This window comes from Rana temporaria, chromosome 2 (assembly GCF_905171775.1).
Source record: "Rana temporaria chromosome 2, aRanTem1.1, whole genome shotgun sequence".
NCBI classification, from domain to species: Eukaryota; Metazoa; Chordata; class Amphibia; order Anura; family Ranidae; genus Rana; species Rana temporaria.
This window is the reverse complement of record NC_053490.1, coordinates 474568143-474585303: the sequence shown is the minus strand read 5'-3', so window position 1 is coordinate 474585303 and position 17161 is coordinate 474568143. Positions and strand designations below refer to the sequence as shown.

The 17161-nt window shown below is 43.4% G+C and overlaps 1 protein-coding gene across 2 annotated transcripts in view; it reads left to right on the top strand.

Moving 5' to 3' along the window:
- LOC120927816 overlaps positions 1-16907 on the top strand; it is a 32048-nt gene extending 15141 nt beyond the window's left edge. Inside the window, exons 2-6 of one of the 2 annotated variants that reach the window (XM_040338735.1) lie at positions 416-588; positions 6085-6237; positions 10237-10371; positions 14152-14277; positions 16618-16907. In XM_040338735.1, the coding sequence (XP_040194669.1) occupies positions 416-588; positions 6085-6237; positions 10237-10371; positions 14152-14277; positions 16618-16674 (644 nt within the window). In that variant the 3' untranslated portion in view covers positions 16675-16907. The remainder of the gene's footprint in view (positions 1-415; positions 589-6084; positions 6238-10236; positions 10372-14151; positions 14278-16617) is intronic. The other variant, XM_040338736.1, reaches the window with a different exon arrangement.
- The last annotated feature ends 254 nt before the right edge of the window (positions 16908-17161 follow it).

Here is a 17161-nt window from a genome sequence, read left to right as displayed (position 1 = left end):
ACTGCCAATCACAGTGGTCACATGATCGGAATACCCTCCTCCTTCTCCTGCCATTTAGAACCCCTTTAAGAGCCGTGGGGCGGGAAGGGGTTAACTAAAATAGTACTTTTTTTTTAGGCCCGACGCTTCAACATAGGTGTGTGGAAGGTGCTTTCCTCTAGTGCGCTGGAGAGCCATTTAACATTGCCACCACAATGCATGCTTTGTGTTAATTGGCCTAAATAAAAGTATAAATGTCCAGAAACTAAAACTCAAGGGAGACCTGCCTGTAAATGTCACACAATCTGGGTTTAGCTGGAAGCTCTGGCTTAGAGAATGACGTAAAGAGGTGATTCAACTAACTGCCATCTACCAAAACTGGAAATATCAGTTGTACGTGAACTGCCCTCAAGCTTTATTTTTATTTTATTTTCAGAAATAATAGAGAAGATCATACAAGAGAGTAATAATGCTGAAGAGCTCTTGCACCGGAAAAGGGTTTACCGACACATTATTGTTCAGTACCTGAATAACCAGCATATTTTTATTTATGCTAATAGCACAAAGGAAAAGGCCATAGAAACAGTGCTTCATCTCTGGAGAAAATCAGTAAGTATTACAGACTTGATAACTTCCTCACAATATTCTCCTGAAAGTTTCGTCTGAAAATGTTTTCAGTTGTTCTGGTAAGAAGTGAATAATCTGCCAATGCAAAGGTCCTATACTACACTGATTCATTTAGGGCAGTGGTTCTCAACCTCACTAGTGGCCCCTTGATTAAATTTCCCAAGTTGTGGGGACCCCTAACAGTAAAATGTTCATAGCGTGGGCTGTCAGCACCCAAGGCAAGAAAGTAATTTTCACCCCTAACCCAGGGATATTTAGCGCTCCGAGTCCCTTCCACTCGCACTTGAATAAAACCCCTTATGGTACATTATAGGATGTACCACTCTTTCTTTGTTCTCCTTTCTTTACCTTTTATTCTCTCTATATCCTATTTTCTTGCCTGTTTTTCCCCTATCCCTCTCTCTAGCCGTCTTTCTTGTTCTTTTTCTTATTCTTTTTCGTATTCTTTTTCTTATTCTTTCTCTCCTTTTTCTTTGTTCCTCCCCCTCTTTTCCTCTCCCATGTATTCCTTCTCTTACTTCTTGGTGGGGGGGGGGGGTAATGGGATGAGTGGCAGTGCTGGCGGGAAATTGGGATGAGTGGCAGTGCTGGGGGGAATTCTGCTGATCAGCCAACTTAGGTGCTCTTGATCAAGGTCATCTGCTGATCTGAGAACTGTAGTGGGGACTTTTACTCATTGTGTCTCCAGCTCTGTGGTGGCTCACAGCAGTGACACCTATATCAAAATCAGGAGATGGGGTCTCCTCCAGGCTCTCCCACTTCACATTCCTCACCAGTCAGCTGACCTCTAGTCTCTGCTCCCCAGCCATGCCGTGAACTGAATGGCTGGCTGCAAAGAGGCTGTGGGGGCTTCAGGAACAGCCCAGGATTTGGTGACAGATCGGACACTTTTGACACTTTTTTGGGACCAATTACATTTATACAACAATCAGTGCTATAAATATGCACTGATTACTGTGTAAATGTCACTGGCAGGGAAGGGGTTAACACTAGGGGGCGATCAGGGGGTTAAATGTGTGTTCTAACTGTATGGGGATGTGACTTACTAGGTGAGGAGACATATCATTGTTCCTACTTATGTCTCTTCTGCCCTGTTTACACACACAAATGCCCGTGCTGCCGCTTGTGCACGTGATCATGTGTGGCCGGCGGCTATTTTGCCCACCGGCCACATGCACGGGCCCCCCCACTGCACGCACGCCCTCTGGCAGCCACTAAGCGGAAGGACATACCCATACGGGATTTTTGCCCAGGAGAGCCATTGTGCCGCAGTATATTTGCGTGAGCCAGTCGGGAACTGGTTAATCTGATGACCGAGTCCTTAATGACCTTAGGTAGTCATTCATGAATGATTTCCAGAGGATATTCTGCGCATTTGCCACTAGCATATCATTGACTTATTAAGACTGACAGGGTGTAATAAGCAGTGTGGGAGTTTCTTGTGCGCATATAAATATTGCACAGGTGTTCATGCATGCAGTAACTATGCAGGATCTTTCTGTCAGCAAAGTATTGTGTATTATTTAGACGTATATTGGATACGTCCGTACTAATGGGCCCTTAGGGGAAAACCTCAGATGCTATTGTGAGCACTTCTGACATTGGAAGGTCTTGTTATAAAACACAGACTTTGTAACTGGACCTTCCCATTTTTTTTTAATACTCTTTATTTATTTTCTTTAAAAAAAAAATACTTTTTATGCAAACAAACATAGAAAAAATAATTACGTGTATATCATACAATACTACTAAAACAAGAATAGTTTCCTAAAGTGTCACACAAAATTAGAAAATCAAAAAGTCATATTCTCTGCTTTGTAATAACAAAATTAACAGTCTCTGTCATCCTGACTATACGGTGGTAAAAAAAACGAAACACTGCTATAACATAAATCTATATATTAAAAAAATGTAAACAAAGGGTTAAAGGGAAAAGGAGAGGGAAAAAAAAGGAGGGCAACATGAGGAAATAGGGATATAGAAAAAACCCTATTCCCCCTCCACTAGTGCATGGCCATAGTCCTTGGAACAAGTAAAGAGGGTGCAATTGGTAATATTTTTGTTAAACTTCTCCTCTTTACCTTGCATAGTTGCAATAATATTTTCCATGTATATCAGCTATCTTAGTAAGCCAAAGCGAGATCGAGGGAGGGGATTCCGGCTTCCATAGGGCCGGAATGCAGGCCTTAGCCGCATTCAGAAGGTATGCCACCATTGAACTTTTATATTTATGCTTTGAAAAATCGAAGATAAATTTGCCCTGGTCAGACACCAAAACAAATTCAGTAAGCAGTTATCCCAGGTCTTGGATAAAGTTGTGGAGATGTTTAAAGCAGGGTTAAGTTATAAGAAAATATCCCAAGCTTTGAACATCTCACAGAGCACTGTTCAATCCATAATCCAAAAAATTGAGAGTATGGATGACACAACTGCAAACCTACCAAAACATGGGTGTCCAGCTAAACTGACAGGCTGGGCAAGGAGAGCATTTATCAGAAAAGCAGCCAAGAGGCCCATGGAAACTCTGGAGGAGCTGCAGAGATCCACAGCTCAGGAGGGAGAATCTGTCCACAAGACAACTATTAGTCGTGCACTCCACAAATCTGGCCTTTTAAGGAAGCGTGGCAAGAAGAAAGCCATTGTTGAAAGAAAGCCATAAGAAGTCCCGTTTTGCGAGAAGCCATGTGGGGGACACAGCAAACATGTGGAAGAAGGTGTTCTGGTCAGACCAAAATTGAACTTTTTGGCCTAAAAGCACAACACTATTAGCCGGATTCAGGTACAGTTACAACGGCGTATCAGTAGATACGCCGTCGTAACTCCAAATCCGCGCCGTTGTAACATGAAGTGTATGCTCAAACTGAGATACGCTTAAATGTTTGCGAAGATACGACCGGCGTAAGTCTCCTATGCTGTCGTATGTTAGCTGCTTATTTACGCTGGCCGCTAGGGGCATGTATGCTGATTTACGCCTAGAATATGTAAATCAGCGAGATATGCCTATTCACGAACGTACGCACGCCCGTCGTAGTAAAGATACGCCGTTTACGTAAGACGTTTTCAGGCGTAAAGATGAACCACCAAAAAGATGGCGCAGCCAATGTTAAGTATGGACGTCGGAACCGCGTAAAATTTTTCACGTTTTACGTCGTTTGCGTAAGTCGTCCATGAATGGGGCTGGACGTAATTTACGTTCACGTCGATAGCATGGAGTATTTGCGGCGTAATTTTGAGCATGCGCACTGGGATGCGCCATGCGTCCATGCGCCGTTCGGAAAGCGCGTCATTTACGTGGGGTCACAATTAATTTACATAAAACACGCCCACCTCTTCCACATTTAAATTAGGTGGGCTTACGCCGACCAATTTACGCTACGCCGCCGCACCTTAAGGAGCAAGTGCTTTGTGAATACTGCACTTGCCTCTCTAACTTGCGGCGGCGTAACGTAAACAACATACGCTACGCCCGCATAAAGTTAAGCAGCCCTACCTGAATCCGGCTATATGTGTGGCAGAAAACTAACACTGCACACCACCCTGAAGACACCATCCTCACTGTGAAACATGGTGGTGGCAGCATCTTGTTGTGGGGATGCTTTTCTTCAGCAGGGACAGGGAAGCTGGTCAGAGTTGATGAGAACATGGATGGAGTCAAATACTGGGCAATCTTAAAAGAAAACCTGTTAGAGTCTGTAAAAGACTTCCGACTGGGGCGGAGGTTCACCTTCCAGCAGGACAACGACCCAAAACATACAGCCAGAGCTACAATGGAATGGTTTAGATCAAAGTATATTCATGTGTTAGAAGTCCAGACCTAAATCCATTTGAGAATCTGTGGCAAGACTTGAAAATTGCTGTTCACAGATGCTCTCCATCCAATCTGTCAGAGCTTGAGCTATTTTGCAAAGAAGAATGGGCAAAAATGTCACTCTCTAGATGTACAAAGCTGGTAGACATTCCCAAAAGTACTTGCAGCTGTAATTGCAGCGAAAGATGGTTCTACAAAGTATTGACTCAGGGGGGGCTGAATACAAATGCATAAAAGATATTTATTTGTAAAAAAAAATTAAACCCATTTATCATTTTCATTCCACTTCACAATTATGTGCTACTTAATGTTGCTCCATCACATCAAATTTCAATAAAGTACATTTACGTTTTTTGGTTGTAACTTGACAAATTGTGGAAAATGTCAAGGGGTATGAATACTTTTTCAAGGCACTGTATATCTGCAGTGTTTTGTTACCTCTCTTCAAAGCATTATATCCCTTAACTGTCTCTTGCCCCCGTTCTTCTGTTATCAGCCTGATAACTCCTGGCAAGTCCTTTGTCACATATTATAAAAGCAGCCTGAGTTTTGTGTTGGGGAGAATGCTATAATATAAATAGATTAGCAGAGCCCTGAACTATTCAATAATCAGCTCTGAAAGTCTCTACCTATGAGGAGAGGGGGTGTGTACCTTTCCTCCAATCAACTGTCTTGGCTGTATGCCCAGGCTTCACTGCAGTGCTAATCAGTAAGAGAAAATCTCCTAACACGATCTTAACTTTCTAAACAGTATATAAAGCTGAAGACTGCAGATATACATGTAAAACTGAATGTAGGGAAGCACAGATGCAACACCTTATTGGTATCTTCCGGACTGAAGGGGAATCCGTGCATAACCGGTTGGTTCCTCGCAATAATGCTTCACATCATAGGTAGAGGTCCCATTCCGATGGCACTGGAGGCTCTGGCCTTTGCAAGGCCACACAAAAAGTACCCAACATATAAAAAATGGGGGGTGTAGTGGCGCTTACCAATATGAATTAACGAATTAATAAATAATAAAAAATACACATATAAACGCACAGCAATGTGTAAAGCTTGACCAGTGTATCCAATTAAACGTGTTCCACGCCTATTTCCTTATATCCCACCATACATCAACAACCATGATGTGAGGGATGGATAATGTGAAGATAATGGGATCCAAAATAAATGACTAAAAAATGTATTTTAGTCAATACAAAAATCCAAATAAATTATGTGAAAAAATATTTGCAATAATACGTGATAAAATCCAGTGCAAACAATAAATAATTAATGAATTAGTGAAAAAGGTAACATCCAAAAAATAAATAATGAATAAAAAACACCTTAAAAAGTAATAGAAAAAATGTCAATATGTGCACTATATTGTGCTGAGAAAAGAATAGTGTTCAAACAATTGGCGTTTAATAAAAAATAATATATCACTCACATTTAAATTCGCTGTGATCAGCATGCAGATGATGACAGAAAAAAATATAGCAGCAGTTCTCCGCTCTTACAATTCTACAGACAGAAGTTTACCTTTACTTTAAGAGGTTAGTACATAATGACTAGCAAGAGACTGCCCCATCCTACTGAAACACTCTTCTATCACATTCCATCTTTATAACAAATAGACAAATATAAGCAAAGGCAAATAAAAATACTGTTATTTTCCTTTACAGGACACTTCCGTGAACGTGGAATGTAATACCGCAGCCTCTGGTAGTGCTGTAGCCCAGCTGTCCATTCAAATCAATGGTTTATCCATACAAAACAGTCAGGAAGATAGCAACCCAGTAGACAAAGCATGGTTGCTTGCAGCAGGGGATGCTCAGGTAGGTTTACAATATTTATGTGATTTATGGGCGACATTTTGCGATTAATTGGGCTGTCAGTTTTTCAGGTGGACCTGATCTGACCCTCCAGTCTCCCCTATGGAGCGGCGGATTTCAGTGGACACAGGCCAGCTGACACCCGCCGCCATCCGATCCTGCCCACAAAAAACAGTTGGATGGTGGTCCTATTTTTCATCTGTCTGGCGGATTGGATCAGATGGAAATGGACAGGCAGTCTGTTTCCATCTGATTTCCCCATGGAGGAAAGCGGGACTGTGCTTGTTTCCGCTCTGCACAGCGAAGTGGACACGGTCCTGTCATGCGCCTACTCAGCAGGGATCGCTCCATGGAGGCATCCTTGTGAAAGTGGCCTTAAGGATTGTATTTGGTTGTATATTGTGGCCTCACCCAGTGTAGACATTACAGTACCCGACTAGCTATGACCGATCTGGGCAATGTGCCACTTTATCAAGTACCTAATTTCATGTGCTGTTAGGGCTTGTTTTTAGCAATTGACAACTTTGTCAAATTCTTTTAATGTATTGCGTTGGAGGTAATTTTTTGTTTCCTCTTTTCTATATAGTGATATATTAACCCCTTAAGCCCCGGACCATTTTGTAGCCAAAGGACCAGGCCACTTTTTGCGATTCGGCACTGCGTTGCTTTAACTGACAATTGCGTGGTCGTGCGACGTGGCTCCCAAACAAAATTGATGTCCTTTTTTCCCCACAAATAGAGCTTTCTTTTGGTGGTATTTGATCACCTCTGCGGTTTTTATTTTTCGTGCTATAAACAAAAATATATTACTTTTTGCGATAATAAATATCCCCAAAAAAGATATAAAATATTTTTTTTTTCCTCAGTTTAGGCCGATACGTATTCTTCTACATATTTTTGGTAAAAAAAATTGCAATAAGTATTTATTGATTGGTTTGCGCAAAAGTTATAGCGTCTACAAAATAGGGTATAGTTTTATAGCATTTTTATTAATATTTTTTTTTTTACTACGTGACTGCGACATTATGGCGGACACATCGGACACTTTTGACAAATTTTTGGGACCAAAATGCACTGGTTACTGTGAAAATGACACTGGCAGTGAAGGGGTTAACCACTAGGTGGCGCTGTAGGGGTTAAGTGTTCCCTAAGGAGTGATTCTTACTGTAGGGAGGCGTGGCTCGCTGTGACACGTCACTGATCGTGTTCCTGATGAGAGGGAACACAATCAGTGACAGTGTCACTGGGCAGAATGTGAGATGTTGTGTTTACACTAACATCTCCCCATTCTATCTCTCCGTGAGACGATCACAGGTATGCCTGCAGTGATTGAGTCCGTGGGACCCGCAGGCATCGCGGTGGGTGCGCATGCCCGCAACAACCGCTTCTTAAAGGGGACGTACAGGTACGTCCTTTTACCTGACCGTGCCATGCTGCGTGCGGCGGGCGGCAAGCGGTTAATAACTGTATGAAATCCATTCCTTATTTTTGTATATTCTGTTTTCTGGGTGTGTGGCCCCCTCCTATATGTGTGGTTGAGTCTGTGGACCTATATTATTTGGGCTTCCCCTTTTTTGTCCCCTATAAGGACCATTTAATTAGACCATTGTCGCGTACATACGACTGTTTTTTTCGGGTTGTAAAAAGTTACGTTTTTTTATTATGTCATTAAAAACGATTGTGTGTGGGCTCCAGAGCATGGGCATTAAAATTTTAGAACATGCTCTAAATTTTCACGTCGTTTTTAACGTTGTCGCTTTTAACGTCGAAAAAATTGGTTGTGTGTGGGCTTTAACAACGTGAAAAAACCGCACATGCTCAGAAGCAAATTATGAGACGGGAGCACTCGTTCTGGTAAAACTAGCGTTCGTAATGGAGATAGCACATTCATCACGCTGTAACAGACTGAAAAGCGCGAATCGTCTTTTACTAACACAATATCCGCAAAAGCAGCCCCAAGGGTGGCGCCATCCGAATGGAACTTCCCCTTTATAGTGCCGTCGTACGTGTTGTACGTCACCACGCTTTGCTAGAGCATTTTTTTTTTTTCACGATCGTGTGTAGGCAAGGCCGGTTTAACAATAATCGGGTTAAAAAAAACGTTGTTTTTTCTAGACCATTAAAAATGGTCGTGTGTAAGCGGCATTAAGCTTCGTACTCACGACTGCTAGGAGAGCATTTGGCTGGGAATCCTGGCCGTGTGTATGCTCCCTAGCAGTTTTCCCAACAGGAAAACTGGCCGGGAAAATATAGAACCTGCTCTCTATTTTCCCGTCAGGATTCCTGGCAGAGTGTTTCCTGCCAAGAAAACCGGTCATCTGTATGCTTACCTGTCCGAGGTAAACCCGTGCATGCTCGATAAGACTTTGACGCATGCGCGATAGCATACAAGGTTAGTGTGGGGTGTAGCAAGATGGCGGTGACGGCTTTAAATGTGACGAGTGTCGGCTTGTCGTAGTGGATGACGTCACCACGTTCTTGCCATTCAAAAGAACGGCGGTTCTTTTGAGTGGCCGTCTGTATGCGCGGCTTTGCAAGGCAAGCTTGCCAGGAATCCCATCAGGAAAACCAACGTTTTAACCTGACAGGATTCCCGGCCATGTGTACAGTGCATAAGAGGGGATTTCTCCTGACTTTTGAGAGATTACTTTTCACTTGCTGTGATGTCTTTAGCACAGGAAGTGAATGGAAATCTCCCTAACAAGATTTTTTTGCCAGCTTTCAAGGACCTAAATAAGTGCAACTATAACTATAATATTCTTTTAACCGAAAGGACCAAAGTGTAAGGCCGGATTCACACTTGTGCGGTGCATATTTCAGCTCTCTTATCTCTGCAGAGAGATAAGAGAACTGTTCAGCAGATCCACTGCATTTTAGCTGCAGATTAGCTGCGAATTTAGAGACCTGGGAGAGGGGAGGGGGAGGGGGGAAGTGTATTGAGCTGAATGAGAGAAATCCTGAAGAGAAATGAACACATCTGCGAATCAGCTGCGTACCCATAGAAGATAATGGGCCTGAATTTGCACCTGAGCCGCACCACAATGCCTAAAATACACACACGTTTTTTCGGCAATGCGCAGTGCAAATGCATCGCACATATGTGAACCAGCCTCATTGAAAACAATTAGGTAGATTCGCGTAGAAAGGCTTATATTTAGGACGGCCTAGCCTAGCCTGTTTAGGCTACACCGCCGTAAATTAACTAGGCTAGTAGTGATTTTCAAACCACTTACCTGCGAATCTACGGCGGCCTAGCCTCAAACGAGCGGGCGTAAGGGCGCCTAATTCAAATGACTTGGAGGGGGGCGTGTTGTATGGAAATGAGGCTTGACCTCACGTTTTTTGACATTTTTTATCACTGCGCATGCCCCGGGCGACTACATTTCCCAGTGCGCATTGCGGCTAAGTAGGCCGTACGGGCCTATTGATTTAGACGCGGACGTAAACGACGTAACTCCCGATTCGCGGACGACTTACGCAAACGACGTAAAAAATTTGAACCTCGCGGCGGGAACGGCGGCCATACTTTAACATTGTTATTCCACCTCATAGGTGGAATAACTTTAGGCCGCCTAAGGCCTTACGGAAATAACGTTAATCGACTGCGGCGGGCTCGCGTACGTTCGGGAATCGGCGTAAAAGCTAATTTACATAATCTACGCCGGTCGCAATAGAAGCGCCACCTAGCGGCCATCCAAAAAATTGCAAGCTAAGATAGAACGGCGCAAGCCGGCCTATCTTAGCTTTGTTTAAGCGTATCTCTGTTTGAGCATACGCTTAAACAAACGCCGGCGTAGATTCAGAGTTAGGTCGGCTTATCTACTGATAAGCCGGCCTAACTCTTTGTGAATCTACCTAAATGTATTTATAAATGTTCTGCGTATTGGATGCGGTTTAATCCGCACTCAATTCGCATAGATGTGAACCCGGCCTTAATATTTTTCAAGGAGCAATTTGATTCAAAGTAAATCTTTATCATAATTTTTTGTTGTATCATTTAAGGTTTACCAGAATGATGCAGCTGGTATATCACTTTCAAACGTGTACAAAGCTGCTCCAAGAAGGACTCCTCAAAAAAGTAAAGCTGTCCCCCGTGCTGCAGCATATGTACCTTCTATGACAACCTTTACTACTCAGGTGAGATAAAGGATTTGTTCAACATAAAAGGCCATTAATCTTTTGTTAGGGTGCCTATATATTGTATAAAAAAATTTCACTAGTTCCACCCAAAATGGACAAATCCATATGGATAGCATGGGGCAGAATTAGATTTTCCCAGGAGGCCTACACTAATGTCTGGTTGTAAAAGGGACTTTGTGGTTGGCTAGTTTTGGTGCCCAATTACAAGGCCTTATCCCTACTCCAGCCCTGCTAGAACACAATCTCACTTGCTGAGGCAGACCCCTCCACCATCTTGTGCCCTGCTTCTTGCCATAGGCCTCCTCACCACATTTCCGGCCATATACCTTTATATCCCAAAGATATGCCCATCATGTTTAATATGTTTGAATAATTTTGTTTATCAACGCTGCCGTTTCACATTTTTTATTTTATACATTGTGGTATTCACATGTTAAGCCCTGTACACACGGGCCAGAATCTCGTCAGGAAAAAAACATAGTTTTTCCTGACAAGATTCTTGGCAAGAATCTCTTGCCGGCCGAGTGTGCACACACTCAATTCAAAAGAACCGCTGTTCTTTTGAATGGCAAGAATGCGGTGACGTCATCGACTACGACGAGCATGCACTCGTCACATTCATCGCCGCCATCTTGCTACACCCTACACTGCACTTGGAAGCTACCGCGCATACGTCAAAGTCATTTTGAGCATGCGCAGGTTTCCATGGAGGCAGGTAAGTATACACACTCTTGGGTTTCTCGGCAGGAAAACACTGCCGAGAATCCCGACGAGGAAAATAGAGAGCAGGTTCTCTATTTTTCTTGTCGAGATTCTGGGCAGTTTTCTTGACGCGAAACCTCAAAGCCTCGTACACACGCACTGCCAGCAGTTTTCTTGCTGGTTCTTGCAGAGAAAACCGTGCGTGTGTGCGAGGCTTTAAAGGCTTTTCTTCTATTTTTTTGGATTCAGTTCACATTGAGTATATAGTACTGCCTGTCTGGATTATGTTTAGTATTTTAGTATTTTAAGAAAATGGTAGCTTGGCTTAACCCCTTTATGCCAACGTAATGCAAATATGCGGCCTTCGGCTTTAAGGGGTTGTACCTGGGTGATGCCTTCAGTTACAGGCATCACCCGGTACCATTGTTTAGAGCCAACGGTCGGCTTTCTTGTAATAACAACTAATGTGGCTAATCAGTCGCTTGGCTGTTACTACAAGCAGAAGGGCGGTGGGTCCCCCACCGCCTTCCTTGGCTCACCCAGGCTCTCCTGTCCCACCAAGAGGCCCAATCGACCAGCCGGCTGGCCGGAGACAGGGACAGTGCTGGAATCAGCTTTGATCGGGTCTGATGCCGCGTACACATGACCGTTTTTCATGACGTGAAAAATGAAATTTTTTTAAATGGTCATTAAAAACGATCGTGTGTAGGCTCCAGAGCATTTTTCATGACGTGAAAAATGGGCATTAAAGATTTAGAACATGCTCTAATTTTTTGCATCGTTTTTCACGTTGTTGTTTTTCACTTTGGGGGAAAAACGGTTGTGTGTAGACTTTAACGACGTGAAAAAAACGTGCATGCTCAGAAGCAAGTTATGAGACGGGAGCGCTCGTTCTGGTAAAACTAGTGTTCGTAATGGAGATAGCACATTCATCACGCTGTAACAGACTGGAAAACACGAAGACTGAAAAGCGCAAATCGTCTCTCACCAAACTTCTACTAACACCAAATCAGCAAAAGCAGCCCCAAAGGGTGTCGCCATCCGAATGGAACTTCCGCTTTATAGTGCCGTCGTATGTGTTGTAAGTCACTGCGCTTTGCTCGAGCATTTTTTTTTCACAATCGTGTGTAGGCAAGGCAGGCTTGACAAGAATCAAGTCGTTTTTTCTAGAACATTAAAAATGGTCGTGTGTACGCGGCATCATATCCAGTAATCCGGAAGCAATGTCATGACATCACTTCCGATAGCTGGATTCTTAAAAGGTGCCAGATTTTTAAAGAAAAAAGTCAGTATTCAAAACAGCCAAACTTACGACGGCGTATCAGTAGATACGCCGTCGTAAGTCCGAATGCGCGCTGTTGTATATTTAAGCGTATTCTGGAAACCAGATACGCTTAAATTTGGCCAAGATACGACCGGCGTAAGTCTCCTACACCGTCGTATCCTGGCTGCATATTTACGCTGGCCACTAGGGGCGTGTACGTGGATTTACGCGTCGAATATGCAAATGACCTAGATACGCCGATTCACGAACGTACTTGCGTCCGATACGCTGTTTACGTAAGGCGTTTTTTCGACGTAAAGATAAACCACCAAAAATATGGCGCAGCCCATGCAAGGTATGGACAAAGGAACAGCCGTCGTATTTTACGTCGTTTGCGTAAGCGTACGTAAATGGGGCTGGGCGTAGGTTAAGTTCATGTCGAAAGCAATGAGTATTTGCGTTGTGATTCTGAGCATGCGCGCGCATGCGCCGTAACATCGGCCCTCATTTACATGGGGTCACGGTTAATTTAAATGAAGCCCGCCCACTACATGCCTACTTTGAATTAGGCGGGGTTACGCCGGGCCATTTGCGATACGCCGACGTAACTTAGGGAGCAAGTGCTTTGTGAATACAGTACTTGCCTCACTATGTTACGTCGGCGTAGTGCAAATGGGATGCGCTACGCCGGCATAAAGATACACCGCCATACGCGAATCTGGCTAATAGTGTATATATAGCCAAAGCATTAAATCAATCCTCTTTATTAAACAAATAACATTTACCCATAAAAGAATAAAACCACCTCCATCAAACCCAGACAATATCCATCATTTAGAAGATATTTCCTTTTTGTTGTAGTTGTTTCTTTAGAACAGGAAGTGAGAAAATATTTCCAATGGGACATGTGTGATAGACGTGAAACTAAAATGAAAATTTTATGTTATGATTAGAAATATTAAAGTGTATTTCGGTTAATATTTCTTTAGTATACTGCTTATTTTCCTTGATAAGTTCTATCAGAGATTGTTTTAAAGGGATTTGATGTTTTGTGAAAAGCAGAACTGTTTTCCAAATTAAGAAGCAGAGGCTCGTGTGGACGTTTCAAAGGAATCTAACCCATTCCCCCCCCCCCCCCTGCATTCCTGGACACTTCACTTTGGATAAGCAATTGTGGATTCTCTATAGGAAACTGACTTTGCCCATCCCCCACATCCTGTCTTTTACAGACCCAAGAAGGAACTTGTGTGACGTTTGAAAGAAAACCATTAATTTCTGTGACTTTAAGAAACTGCTCTGATTGAACTGTTCTAACTTTTCGATGTATTTGGATATGAACTGTCCAATGACAGCCTTACAAGGGGGCGTGTATGCATATTTGTGTGATATTCTCTCTGTGTTTTAAATAAAGAACCAGCAGGGTTTGCTCTTCCTGTTGGGATTGGAGACGAGAGAGGTGAGATGTGTTCTGTTCATAGATTACATTTTCTCACTTATAGCCATTTGAAATCAGCCGGCAGAAATGTGTACCCCTGAGTTTATCAGGATATCAATTAAGTAATGATTCTTCATCACATGTATGACAATAAATAAAGGCGGAAAGAGATTCTTGACGAGAATTTTTCCTGACGAGATTCTGGCCCGTGTGTACAGGGCTTAAGACTGGGCTGACATTAAAGTTCATGTGTGTGTAAAGGCAGACGTCCCAATTCTTTTGACAATATTAAATATATATACATGCGCACACTATATTTAAACGACATTGTCAGTGTGCCTCTCTTCTCATTTGTGTATCTCTGTTGATGTCATAGACTACCGACAGCAATGCATTTGCTCTGCTTTACGCTTCTACCTCTGGAACCAAGCCGAAAGTGAAACCCGCACCAAGAAAATCTCAGTCTACTACAGTTTCAGTCACTGTGTCAGTCACCTCACAAGTAAGTTTGTGGCCAAAACTTATGAACTTTTCACTTTTACTTACTACAACCAAGAGCTATTCAGAGCAACAAAATAAGCAATTAGCAAGCTGCTAATTCTATCATGCAACTGTGCTTAAGCCCTGGTTCACACTGCTGAGTTTTGACATGTAAAATCGCATGTGAAATCGGTGGCATTTGCCAGCAATGACAACCTCCTAATCAGTACGGCGCCGCATCTGCGTAGCTGCACCGATTTTAAAAAGTAGTTTCTGTACTACTTTTTGTGATTTCGGCCCGCGATTTACATTGACATCTGTGCAGAAGATGTCTCTGTAAAATCGGGTGAAATCGGATGAGTTCAGCTGAACTCGCACAGCTTAATTCACGCAGCCCAGTGTGAACCTGGGATAAATCAGGATTTAACTCTAATGTACCTTCATTTGAGTTAATTTTAGTGCCTTACAAAGTCTACAGAACACTTTCCAGGTTCACTGGGAATGTTGTTCCTGAAGCCTGTGCTATGAAACGACATATTGTTCTGCTTCCTGTATCACCAACTACCTCCAGGCTTCTATGAACAGCTTGTTAGCTGGGAGAAACTTCTTCAAGCAGAGTTCCACACTAAAAATTGAAAGCTCCACTTATAAGCCTCCTCCCCCTCCAGTGCCACATTTGCCACCTTATGGGAGAGGGGAATGGGTACCTGTTTTTGACAGGTACCTGCTCCCACTTCCAGGTGATCTCACTCGGATGTTCGGCCCCCCTCCTCCTTCCCCTGCCGCAGGGCCAATAAGAAAGCGCAGTGCGCTCCGCACATGCACAGTAGGCAACACCTGAGAGCCGATTGAAACATCGGCTGGGGTGTGGACATTGCTGGATTCCAGAACAGGTCAGTGTGCTGATATTAAAAGTCAGCAGCTACAGTATGTGTGACTGCTGACTTCAAATTTTTTTGCTGTGGGGGGAGGGGGGGGCGTGACTCCACTTTAAAGAGGAAGTAAACACCCCCCCCACCCCCCGAAAAATGGGGAAATACCTAATCATACTAGCTCATTATGTGCCACTTACCTGAAATCAAAGCCCCTGTAGTCCTCCTTGTTCGCCGCTGCCGCTGCATAATGAGCTAGTATGCTATGCATCCTAGCTCATTATGCCTTTGCCTTGCAGGGTATTTAAAAAAAAAAATAGGGTTTACTTCCTCTTTAAGCCATTGTTAACCCTTAGTTACCCATAATTTGTTCTTATTAACTCATCCCCCTAGTTCTTGCAGAATTCTTATTTTGCCTGGTCAATGCCTGTTCACATCTATGTGCTGCAGTTGTGTCAGTATATTTATTTGAAAGTTTCCTTTTTAAAATATGTCTGCACTGAAATCGCATTGGTGCTTTTTCACTACTGCCATAACTGTGTGCTCTCTTCACAGCACCACATTTTGTGTGTGGCTACCTGCACAGATGTGAACAAAATGAAACCTAAGGCCGGGTACACACGGACAAACATGTATGGTGAAAGCGGTCCGTCGGACCGTTTTCACCATACATGTCTGCCAGAGGGCTTCTGTACGATGGTTGTACACACCATCGTACAGAAGTCCGCGCGTAAACAATACGCGGGGCGTGTCCGCGGTGTCGCCGCGTCGATGACGCGGTGTCGCCGCGACAATGACGCGGCGACGTGCGCGGCCCGCCTTTAAAATGCTTCCACGCATGCGTCGAAGTCATTCGACGCATGCGAGGGACGGCGGGCGCCTGGACATGTACGGTAGGTCTGTACTGACGACCGTACATGTCCGAGCGGGCTGAATTCCAGCGGGCTGTTTTAAAACAAGTCCAGGAATATTTGTCTGCTGGGAAAAGGCCCGGCGGGCAAATGTTTGCTGGAATTCGGCCCGCTCGCGCCCACACACGACCAAACATGTCTGCTGAAACTGGCCTGCGGGCCAGTTTCAGCAGACATGTTTGCTCGTGAGTATGGGGCCTAAGGCCCCATTCACACGAGACGCTGGTAAACTCGAGTTCAGAGGCATTTGGGCATTTTTTTCAACTGCCCCTGAACACATTTAATGTTATCCTATGTGTCCATGTGCACACATTCACGTTTTTTTGCGTTTTAAAGCAGTTGGGTTTAGGCTCGTTTTTTCAGACGTGAAATTTTGGGTTCAGACGCAAAAGTTTTTGCTTTTCAAAGCTTTGGGAGGGTCTACAATGTCTTTGTTATGAACACTGATAGCCGCAAACGCGGTAAAATGCTGCAAAACGCCGCAATAAAAACTTGAGTTTGCATGTGTTTGCATTTGCTTCTCGTGTGCATGGGGCCTTAGAATGAAACTAATTTTATATGTTTTTTTCTATTTTCCAGCAAAACAGCAATGGACTTTCCTATGCTACAAAAGGGCCCAGGAAACAAAAACAATGAAGGAGGCCAATATGTCTGCAGTCATTGAGGTTGTGAAGAATATAATATAACTTTCCTAAACATGGGCACCTAGTCTGTAACCCTAAGAACAATGTTCATGTAATTTCTTGCCATTCTTTTTACTTATGTTTATTGGTTTACCCTTGGAAGGGCGCCTGATATCCTTTAACCACTTGCTTACTGGGCACTTAAACCCCCCTCCTGCCCAGACCAATTTTCAGCTTTCAGCGCTCTCACTCTTTGAATGACAATTACGCGGTCATACAACACTGTACCCAAATGACATTTGTATTGTTTTTTTCCCACAATAGAGCTTTCTTTTGGTGGTATTTGATCATCTCTGCGATTTTTATTTTTTGATATAAAAAAAAAATATATAAACCGTTTTATATTTTGTTATAAAATTTTGCAAACAGTAATTTTTCTCCTTCATTCATGTACGCTGATGAGGCTGCACTGATGGGCACTGATAGGCCGCCCTGATGGG